This window comes from Hermetia illucens, chromosome 4, assembly GCF_905115235.1.
Source record: "Hermetia illucens chromosome 4, iHerIll2.2.curated.20191125, whole genome shotgun sequence".
Taxonomy (NCBI): domain Eukaryota; kingdom Metazoa; phylum Arthropoda; class Insecta; order Diptera; family Stratiomyidae; genus Hermetia; species Hermetia illucens.
Window position 1 is genome coordinate 44,896,792 of NC_051852.1, and position 11,647 is coordinate 44,908,438.

General features: G+C 42.2%; 1 protein-coding gene across 1 annotated transcript; it reads right to left on the bottom strand.

Annotated features, from left to right (window-relative positions):
• Nucleotides 1-345: 345 nt before the first annotated feature.
• On the bottom strand, nucleotides 346-9,204 carry LOC119654719 (elongation of very long chain fatty acids protein AAEL008004-like). Its single transcript, XM_038060239.1, has 5 exons — nucleotides 9,017-9,204; nucleotides 8,753-8,943; nucleotides 8,548-8,691; nucleotides 8,379-8,484; nucleotides 346-664 (listed from the first exon to the last, which is right to left on the bottom strand). The coding sequence occupies exons 1-5, from the start codon at nucleotides 9,075-9,077 to the stop codon at nucleotides 363-365; spliced, it is 804 nt and encodes a 267-aa protein (XP_037916167.1). The 5' UTR covers nucleotides 9,078-9,204; the 3' UTR covers nucleotides 346-362.
• Between the last annotated feature and the right edge of the window lie 2,443 nt (nucleotides 9,205-11,647).

Sequence of the window (11,647 nt, forward strand, 5' to 3'; positions counted from 1 at the left end):
TGCACCGTAAAAAAGCTACTTTTCTCCACTTCCATATTTGGTTTAATTTCTGGGTGTCCTTCCCATAGCCAATTTTTATCCACGGGTGGGCGTTTACTTCCCACCTACCCGGCCTGCGCATAAGCATGCCCATACACGCACATCTCCGGATGCGCGCATGTGCATGCCCATGACACATTCGCCGAGCATTCCCTTATCCGCACGAAGGGACGCGCCTGATGGGAGATTTGGCAACTCCGCACAGGAGGGTTCCATCCACTAATTTAAAAGAAAAACATCACTCCTTAACATACTCATATCAGCATATAATTTTCACATTAAAAAAATGTCTAAAAATACTTAAAATAATCTGACGGATAAGCTCATTTATTTTTCTTTATATATGATTTATAGTAAAAGTCGAAGAACAAGGCGAACATGAAAGCATTTTGTGTGATGCCGACCATACTAATAAATTTCGGATGCGGGCAATTTTCTTGTAGTAAAGGAAGGATAAAATGTACGACCAACAAGGCGAATTGCAACAATTGAATTTGTGTCACATATTTCTTACACCAAGCGAATTTCTTGGAATAATTTTCACCTAAGGATGTTATAAAGTAATAACTGTACATAAACACATGAACATATCCATTCAGGATGCCCAAAAGTGTTGGATGACTTCCTGTGAATTAAATAAAAAAAAAACATAAATTAGTAAAATTTGTTAAATATTGAGCTGAAGCTAGACACACATTTTTTCTTTCGTCAAACGTGTATAATTGGATTTGTTCAAAGCTATATGCTGAAATTTTCTCCCAGAGTCCTCCGGAAGGATTACATTCCCTTAACTAGTCTCAATTAATTTTAGGATGTTGGATTTATCGTCCTTGTTGAGAAAGTGTTTTTAATCCAAAACATATAGAAACCCTTCCTTCTCTCGAATCCCTTACGGTTTTTCTGCTTCCTTTCTATTGTTATTTTGTTGCTGTCCTAATTCGGAATTACGTATGTCACCTCAGATCCCCTGCTAACGCATTGCAGATAATGGAAAGTGACCGAAGTTATAATGGTCCCTAAACCAGGGAAGGAGCCAATAGAGTCGAAATATCAAAAAAAGTACTCTGAATTGGAAAAATTGCAGCTGGTGTACTGCAGGGTAATGTCCAACACTGGTTTTTATGTAAACTAATGATATACCTTGCTGTAATGAAGCCAGAATAGCGACATTTGTGGATGACACCGCGGGTAAACTCATTGAGGAAGCAAAAATAGAACTATAAACTGCTATTGACCTCATTGTAGAATGGACCAAGAAGTAGAAAATAAAATTAAACGAAACCCTACATTGAAAAAAGTCACCATAGACGTACGTATAGAGACGTACCACAGGCAAGTGGTGTTTAATATTTAACCATGCCAGTCGATGCTAAGCTCAGCTGGAAAATGCACATCCTTAGAAAGAGGACGAATTCAATCCCAGATACAGGCAGATGTACTGGCTGTTGGCGAAGAATTCCCAGTTCATCATCGACAAAAACTTGCTAATTTACAACCAGACCCTAAGACTCATATAGACGTACGACATCCAACTCTCGGGCTATGCCAAAGAATCAAACTTGGAGGTCATGAAAACGTTCCAAAATAAAGTACTTAGAAGCACAGTAGACGCTCCCTGATTCATTCGTAATGAGGATCTGCATTGGGACCTGAAAATACAGCTGATTAATGAAGTCATTAAAGAGCAAGCAATTAAGCATAGCCAACGATTACGGTCACATGAAAATAACGAAGTCCAAAAATTGACTGATAACCCAAATTTAATGAGACAACTGAAAAGAGTAAAGCCAGATGACTTACTAACATAAAGTATAACCTGCCTAATAATACAAGCTACTGAGGAGCAATCAGTTCCTCAGCGAAACCAATCAATGGGTCGACCGCAGGGTCTTCTTTCAATCAAATATGCAAAGCAAGCTAGTGGATGGGGAAATCTCAGTCAGTGAGTGAAAATCTAACTGAAAATTACCACTTCTTTAAAAAAGATTATCTATGGCAACGAATATGGGACGAGTCTTCGAAGGGTCGGTGAGCACACAGGCTCATCCCCAACATTAGGATATGTCTTGAGCAGAAACACGGAGAAACCAATTACCACATTATCAAGTTCGTCACAGGACACGGTGCAGTACCTTCCCCGCTTTGGGTTGGGTGATTCGCCAAATAGTTTTCTATATATATAGGCACATCGGATGATGCAGAGCACGTGATGTTTCACTGCGCAAGGCTCGCGATGGATAGAAGGATCCTGGATGAAGTGCTGAGAAGGAGCGTGAACCCGGAGAGTATAGTTGCAGAAATTCTGAACTTTCCTCCCCAATTGTAAAAATACAGAACCAGTTAGTAAAGGAGGAAGGAGGAGGAATCTTAAAGGATAAGAAGCACGAGTGCCTAAAGGCAAACCCACCCTGCAAAGTAATACATAAGTGGTGCTCTCGCGTGGTCCGCTCTAGCTTAGTTGCTTACGCGACTGGGCTAGAGCGAACCACTCTTTCTGGAATTATTACATCTCTGCATACACAAAGAAAAACATTTAGATTTACTAAAATCAATGATACGTTGTATATTTCTATACACAGTTAACACAGACACGCCATCGGTGTAAGTCAGGGCGTGTATGGGAGATTTTGCAGACCGCATAGTACTGAGTCACTCAACATACTCCACAGAAGTGGCGATAGCACGCCTTCTTAGGAACAGTTTTTTCTGTTGGCGGGTAGCGGCTAACATCCACTTCAACAAACATCAATCTCTGCGTTAGCATAGCATAAATCCACTAAATTAAAGTTTCATCGACATCATGCTCTCTGGCGACATCATAAAACTTTTGGAAAGGCGCACAGCCAAGTTCCCAAGATTTAACACCCTGACTGCCATATTTCATTTAGTAGATGTGACCTTATCGCCTTTGTCTTGAATGATGCAGAACCAATCTCTCAAGATATTTCAGCGGTATGAAGACTACCTTAACATTCTGCCAAGAGACAAGCTTTGGTGAAAGGTTTACAAAAATTCTCCCTTCCACTTCTGTTAACTGTTTTCCGGATGTACTTCCAAGAGAGTCGGTACGGACTAAACTCTGGAGTTTATGAAAGTTCCATACAGTTTTCTAAGAGAGCCCAACTTGCCCGATTCATCCCTTTAAGGAAGGACTGTACACAGCTTTCAAATTTCTATTTCGTTTTCCAGTTCCTCATAGTATACTTTAAAGGAGCCTCGCTTCCAACGTATTACGAGCTTCTTATATTCACGCTGTGAGTTCCGAAAGTTTAACCAGTCCTCATTCTTATTGCTTTTGCTCTGTGAGTTTGGGCTTAAGAATACACTGCAAAGCATTCTATGCTTGTCGTAAGAGACGACTAAAATGGATAGAAATTTGTATGCTAGCGAACTGCACATTTTGAAATTGTACTGCTGCCGGAACGTCAACAACGGATAGGGATTCACATCACGGCTTCGGACTATGATTGGTTTCTGAAATGTGCGCACACTCCTCGACAATGGTTATCGAGAGTCGTCAAAATGATAGTTGTTAAGGTTTTGTGTGAAACAAAACCTTATTAGAATCGATTCGATGTCTGTCTGTCCGTCTGTCTGTCTGTCTGTCTGTCTGTCTGTCTGTCTGTCACAGCCGATTTATTCGGAAACGGCTGAACCGATTGTCACGAAAATTGGTAGGAGTATGTAATCTGCCGTTCCCTTTACATGCAGCGACTGACGCCATTTTGTGTTAAGTTTAAGGGGGGCTCCCCATACATGTGAAAGGAGGGTGCAAAATTTTTTTTTATAAAATGTGACCATGTGGGGTATCAAATGAAAGGTCGCAATTAGTACTTTTTGAAACTGGCTCAATATTTGATATGGGGTGAAACATAGGGGAGTGAGGGCTCAAAATATGACCCCCAAAAGGTGTAACAGGTCTCGTTCTCAGAACCTATCCAACCGAAAAATCTGAAAAAAATCTCAATAGTGCATCTCTACGAAATCTAGGCCTCAAAATATATCCGGTGCCCATATCTGTACAAATAAAGTTAATAATAGTATATTTCCACATTTTAGAAATTTACCCGACACCCCCCTTATGTTCATCCCAGAAGCACAAAATTTGGCATGGGTATAATGAAGAATATAGTACACAATTTGGTCAAGTTTCAAGAAAATCCAACTATTATTAACAAAGTTATAGGGGGTAAAACTTTACCATGTTTCGTGAATTTCATGCACTCTACACCTAACCTGAATGACGTCATCATTACATATCAATTCGTCAATACCACAACGAAATGAGTTCTTAGGAATGGGGTCGCAAAGAATTATTTTGTTTTAGTTTTTTAGTCATTTGCATATATCAATTACTCCAACCAGACATGTTTGTATGTAGGTATATAGTATATGCGTGCTAATGAACTTTGCGGGTAGAGCCTAATTCAGATAGATATAAGAAGTAAATCGGAAATATGGGTACGATCAATTTATATACACATGCACGTATGTACAGTATTCGAAAATAGGCAGTTTGTTTGTTTAGGGTGAGCGTAACATCTACGGCTGTAATATGTACGTATGTCTCGTAATTTTGTCGCTGTATGCGGGTAGAAAAATGTGCGTTGATAAGATGAACACAAAACCTTTATACCCGAAGCACGAGCTTCCGGTATTCCGACTTGTTTTTAAACTCAAGCGATAATTCCAACAATATAAGTTGCACATTTTGAGATTCTAGGGAATACTCCTCTCCCTCTTGTGGCAATGTGCTTTTCTACTCTGGAAAGCCGAGTGGTAGCAGACGCGATAGAATTCTGACTGCAAGAATCCGGTCCAAGTTAAGGAGCATCACAATTGTATAGTGCTATGCATCAACAGAGACTTCCGATACAATGAAGAAATATGTTTTCTATGAGCAATTGCGCGCAGTTTAGGAGAGGCGTCCTAAAGGTGGCATTGTGATCGTGATGAGTGATCTGAATGCCAAAGTGGGCTCTGACGACACGCCGCTCAGATATTTGGTGAGGAAACACGGTCTTGGCAACCGTAACGAAAATGGGGGGGGGGGGGGGGGGGTTTCTGGATGTCTATCACTTTCGCCGCCTCGGCATTGGTGGCCTTCAGTTGAGTTTCAACTGACCCACAATGCAATGAGTAGCAGATTTAGAAGTTGTCTTTTGGATGTGAATAACAAAAGAGGTGTTGACATCGGCCTCGAAAGGGATCACCATTTGATGGTCGTTTACGTTTGCTTGCGTGTTGCTTCCACCACTTTTCTAAGGATTGGAGATTGTATGTCTGATCCAGTTGTTCAATAGTGGGAGAGCTATCTTGCTGATTGGCAGATATACTGAATAACCCGCCTGAGATTATCGATAAACATTGTTCAGCCATCAAAAATGCTTTTTTCTCGGGTGCTACGGAGGTCGTCGGCCACGTCCCGAAGTGGCGTCATAAGATCTGGCTAACTACCGAATCGTGGAACCAACGGATAGCGAGGCGAATCTCGAGAAGTCCAGCGTGGTGTGCGCCGTGACAAGAGAGAATTTGCTATTGGGCTAGTCAGGGAAGCGGAAGATGTGCGAACGCATTGATTTCAGAAACTTATACCCAACACTTCAACATAGTTCTTAACGTGTTGTGGGTGAAATGGTTAGTCCCCGTAACATTCGGACAGTGTTTCTCCAAGTAGAAGAGTCAATGCACTCAAACGAAACAAAGCCGTCTCCCTGCAGAATTATTTATCGCTGCATCTGCAGTTACTGCAGCGCTGCTACTTTTACTCGTACTCGTATAAAATCTTGTGAATCCGAGACCTTCCCCAGAGAGTTGAAGAAAAGGGTGATCATTAAAATTTCAAAAAAACGGCATCCGCTTTGAGTGTAACAATTGGAGGATTATCTGCGTGCCCCCCGCCATCGCAAAGATAATAGCTAAAATAATCCTGGAACGCATCAAAGAACATCTCGAAAGTTTGATCGACAGAGAGCAGGCTGGTTTCCGCTCCGGATCCTCCTGCATTGACATCAACACCGTGCGGATTATTCTGGAACAGTGGGCCGAGTTTCGATCTTTGCTCTTCCTGCTCTTCATCGATTTGCGCGTTTGCCGCGGGGAATTCCAGAGAGACTAATAACCATTATCAGAGCGACATATGATAGAGCAAAATGCCACGTGCTGCACCGAGGTAAAATCTCGGAGGAATTTGCAGTCCAAAGCGGAGTCCGCCAGGATTGCATCCTTTCACCGATATTACTTCTTGTTGTTGTCGGTGACGTTCTTCATGTTGCTTTGTCCGGAGGGCGTGGATTAGTTCAATGGACTATGACATTTTATCTCACTCGTTTTGACTACGCTGATACCATCTGTTTGCAGTCTAACCGACACCTTGGTCAAATGGCCCTGGATTTGGAAAACGAAGCAAGTAGAGTTGGACTGAAGATAAACACGAACAAAACCAAAGTTCTCAGTTTGACGGGTCATTGTACTTCCTTTATCGAAGGCATTGATCATCGCAGAGGCAACTATGACGTTTTTCCTCCTACCATTAACTTGGTTGTTCGGTCCTAAGCTCAGAATTGTCCTATCATGGTTGTTTCTATGAAATTCGATATCGGAACACGGGCTTTCGGTCTTGTGGATCCCAGTCCCTCTATTTATCAAAGACTACTACTTTTGGTAAACTAAACTCATGACCCTTGTAGCAAAAAGGTAAGAGAACAGTATTGCAACTTTGCTGCCAGTAGAAAGCAAGAAGCTAGCAGCATAGCAAAGTCACCAAGAAATAATTCGGCAGTTTTTTTTCGTTTGAAGGTATTAATGACTGAATTTATTTTGTCAGCAGATGTAGTCTCTTCTAGTATACTACAATGTCAAAGATCTCGAAATTTGGGACATCGCCCAATATTATTCAACATTCTAAATTGGACCTTGATAAAAATACAACCACCGGCAAGTTGATTCGTCGTTAGCTAAAAGAAATTGTAATTTTTTTTATTCGTTGCAGCAACTGCACGATGATAAAGCTCGCCTTCATGCACAGCGGTCATTTTATTTCTGAGTTCCTCACATTTATTGATCCGCCAATTTCGAAGTTAGTCAGGTTTCGTATTATCACTTCGAAACGTGACCAATCGATGAATTTGCTCCAGTGATAAATTTTCTTTTGGTATAAGTTTTTCAATATTCGTTACATTCAGAAGACAACCCGTGAAATCATTACCCAAAGAAGAGTTTGGAATACTTAGAAGGTGAATATATGGTTTCCATTTTCGTCTTTGAAAAGACATACACTGTCGTAATCACCGAAAGAGAAGAATGGTCGACAAATAGCCATGAGTATTTTTAGATTACAGACCTAATAATCTTCACCGACGGGTCAGTCATGGAGGATGGATCGGGCGCAGGTGTGTGCTCGGAGAATCCGATTATAGAACTGGCCCGACCCCTCGGAAAAATGACGACCATATTCCAGGCCGAGATATATGCCATTTCATTGGCGGCAGAAGAATGTCTGCGAAAAAAGTGGAGGAATCTGGAATCTGTTCCGACAGTCGGGCGGTATTATCAGCACTGAATGGCAACGACATATTAAGCCAGTTGGTGTGAAGTTGTCATCAGGTGCTGCTGAAACTTGGCCGACTGAACGAAACATTCCTAATGTGGGTGCCGGGGCACTCTAACATCGCCGGTAATGAGGAGGCTGACAGACTGGCTCACCGAGGGTCTGGATCCACAATGGTGGGGCCAGAACCAACTCTTGGAATCCGACCATCTACTGTCAAGTCTACTTTGATGGGTGAAATTTCAAGAATTCACGCAGCCGAGTTGAGAAATTTGGAATCTTGCCGGCAGGCGAAAATCCTTGTGAAAGAGCCTAGGGCCACCAGAGCGGCATTTTTGTTGTCCCTTAAGAAGTGGGACATGAAAACCCTAGTAGGGCTTTTAACGGGACACTGCTCCTTAAACTACCATATGGAAAAGATTGGGGTAGTGATTTTGGCTATGTGCAGCCAATGTGAGGAGGAGACGGCCCTGCACTTTTTATGCAGCTACCCGGCATCCTTAGATATCAGACGAAGACACCTTGACAAGGTTTTCTTCAATGAAGAATCTGCACATTCTCTGCCTCTGGAGAATATTCTCAGATTCGCTAAAGCCTGCAAACACCGTAGGCAAGAAGCCATTGAATAGGCAATTTACGGGGATAGTACAATGGGCCCAACAATGGCCTGAGTGCTCGGAGCTCGGGCTCCCCCAGTAAACTATCAAGAACTAGAATGCCCTATACAAAGCCATTATTATAGCTACGATTATCCTTGCATTGCTAAAGTATATTATGTAATAAATATTACCTGCTAAGTATTTGAGGTAAACGTATACGCCCATTACCATTCCGGCGTGATGATACACGTGGAGGAAAGAGATTTGATTATTTTTCTTACGCAGAACGAAGAACACCTGAAAGAAAGGACATTATTCCACCAAATACACAAACAAAACCACAAAAATATATTTCCTTACAGTATCGAGCAAATCCACATATTTACTCAAATAGTACATGAAGCCAGCGTACAACAATCTCTGCATAGATTCTCGATTATCCGTTGGATCGTAAGGCTGACACACAAAACTGAAGTTACTTTGAAGATACGAGTTCCACAGTCCCTGAAAGCACGCATTAGAAATTTCACAGCTTCAATCACCGATTCAAGGTATCATCACTTACATAAGTCGCGAAGTAAAGATTGTAGCACACTTGAAACAAGTTATAAAATTTTATCACATTCTTCAAATCGTAGGGCTTCCGATCCTGCATATATTCAGGACCCCATTTCAGGACAAAGAACAGGTAGAGTACTATGATGGACAGAACAGGAATCGGCGAATGCACCAAAAAATAGGGACTCATACGCGGATCTGCAATGCATAGAAGATACAATTATAACCGGAGAAGTGACCCTCTCGCTGGAAAGGATGCCTGGAGCATTACCCTCGAATTCATAGAAAAGATAGTGATAATAATTATAGATGGTTCCGAGCACTAAAGCCATTTTTATGTCTAAACTCTCTCCCGCTCGACTACCAAGTGACTTGCTTGTACTAAGTTTTTCTACTCCCGTCGTAATCGGTGGCCACCCGTGACTGAAGATGTCGGCGGAATAACCAGATTTCAGTTAGCCTTTCGATATTATTCCCGTGAGCTCTTTGATGAATATTCAAGCTTTTTTCATTGTCATGGTTGCTGCTAAAGCACGTCGGGTCACCTAGGGCCAGAAAATTAGCATAGGACTCCTAAGAAGAGCGCATTAATCGAAAGGTAGTGAAATTTCGGGTCTACTCATATGCATATAAAAGGTAGACCAGGTTACTGTTTTCGGTAGCCCAGTGGATCGTTTAAAAATCATGCTAATTGTCTGGAATTCTGTTAGCCTTACATAATATTGAAGGGTTCATGAGTGCATGGAATACTTCCTGGTGTTGCAAACCTGCGCAACCATATTCGATGTAAAGCCTACGTAGAAAATGCATCGCGCTTTGGTCATAGCATAGAACCTTACGCGGACTGCATTGTGTATTTGCAATTTGACACAATTGAGGATTATAATTTATGATAATCACTTTGTTAATGTGTGTAACATTACTGTTAGAAAAAAATACTAAGCCTATACTAAGACAATACACAGACAGAGTATTTTTATAAATATTTATAAGCAAGAAGCGAAGTAGACAAGTTAGTATAAAATCAGAGCTATTTGACTGCAAAATAAATTCACGTATCAAGAGATAATAGGATCGGCTAGCGCTAATGAAGTGCTAAATTGCTTTTCCGCCTTAAAAGTACTCTTAATGTTGATTTATTTAGTGTGCATAATTGCCTTCAACGTTCCCATGAAGGAAAATAGAAGCAGTATGGCATTTTAATTTTCTTTTTCTTCTGCGGGAGTAGTTTTTTCTTATCTTAAGGCGCTTAAGGTGTTGAGATTTCGAATTAACACGCATTGACACCAAGGTTTGACCTAATCTTTTGAACAGAATCATGAGAATTCGAGCCTCACGGAAAATCGACCAATTGAATTTCCAGAACACACATTTTTCGTTTTGAGAATGAAGAGGGGTCCTAAGTCCGCATCAACTTAATGCAGGACCGGACCAATTGAGGAGCAACTTACTCCTTCTTTTCTGGTCCACGGACCCCTCGCTGGGCCTGCACCCAAACTTTTTTAAAAAAAGTGAAGTGACGGCGGCTTTACGGTTTCTTACCAGGACAGAGGCAAATCGTCAGACGCTGCCTCACCTCTGCCCTGGGAGCAGCGTGACCGTAGCGGCTCGCAGATGTTGAATGCTCATTTATATAATTCGTAAAACACGACATGCCTACGAATTATATTGAGCGCAAATCCGCCTTGCTGACCAAAGCTGGCCATGGCTGAAATATTCGTTTTGAGAATGAAGAGGGGTCCTAAGTCCGCTTTCGTGTTATTGGCTTGAGTTCCCAAAGAGATCCACCATGGAAAATTTGTCTGGAACGTCGGCGTGATCACTAAGGCAGGACTTTGCTAAACTGATTCAGATCAGCAGTGGCAATGCCAGCAAACGGGTGAAGAATAAAGTGCATTGGGTTTATCGGAACTATGCCATCCCCAGTGACTGAGCATGCTGAGTGGATCACCGACCAAGGCCAGGCCAATACGCCTGGCATGAATTTTGCGGATATTAGCGAAGAGGAATTTCGACAAGCTATAAACGGTTCGAAGAACTGGAGGGACCCAGGACTGGTTCGGGTGCAGAATTTACCAGCGTACACAGTCAGTTGGCACACAGCATAAACCAGTTCATGAGTCGGTCGGAGGAATTTCCACCCTTCTTCACTGCGGGGATTACCTACCTTATCCCTAAGAAGGACACGGTGCAGGACCCCGCAGACACAAGACCGATTACTTGCTAACCAACCCTCTACAAATTCAAAACGTCTATTATTAGTGGAAGGGTCAATGCGCACCTTGAGACCAACAACATTCTGTCGGAGGAGCAGAAGGGCTGCCGAGTTGGGTCAAGGGGTTGTAAAGAGCAACTCATTATCGACTCGATAGTTGTACGACAAGCAACTAGAGGCCAAAGAAACCTCTTTGGTTGCTATATTGATTATGCCAAGGTTTTCGATAGCGTTCCTACACTTGAATCCCGGCCCGATTATTTGCGGTTGATCGCCTTATAGGAGTTTTTTGGTGGCTGTCATTGTGCCCATATCGCACTGTAAAATTTGGGCATCGTACCCCATAGTTACGGTAGAGGTTTAGCTAGGCCTCGCATCCACTGGCACGAATTCTGAGCCTGCACTCCCCCCACGCAAGCATATCATACTGAGGGTAGCGCAGATAAATCTGCAGCACTCGAAGCGCGCCTCGGCTCATCTGCTTGTCTTTCTCCTAGAGGAAGACGTCAACGTCGCACTAGTCCAGGAGCCCTGGGTCGGAGGCGATTGAACCATCAAAGAGCTCGGAATCAGTAATTTCAAAGGCTTTAGGGTATGCAAATCTCCTCTCAATTTACCGTTGCAGGATAATTATAGGTAGGAATTATATTGTTGGGTATCTGGGTAAATCTTTGCATGGGTACCCAT

Excerpts from the sequence above, each read along its gene's own strand:
- LOC119654719 (XM_038060239.1), bottom strand. The coding sequence starts at position 9,077 with ATGGCTTTAGTGCTCGGAACCATCTATAATTATTATCACTATCTTTTC. Across the intron at positions 8,485-8,547 it reads ATGTGGATTTGCTCGATACT|GTGTTCTTCGTTCTGCGTAA; the intron begins GTAAGGAAATAT and ends CCTTTCTTTCAG. Across the intron at positions 665-8,378 it reads TTACCTCAAATACTTAGCAG|GAAGTCATCCAACACTTTTG; the intron begins GTAATATTTATT and ends TTTAATTCACAG.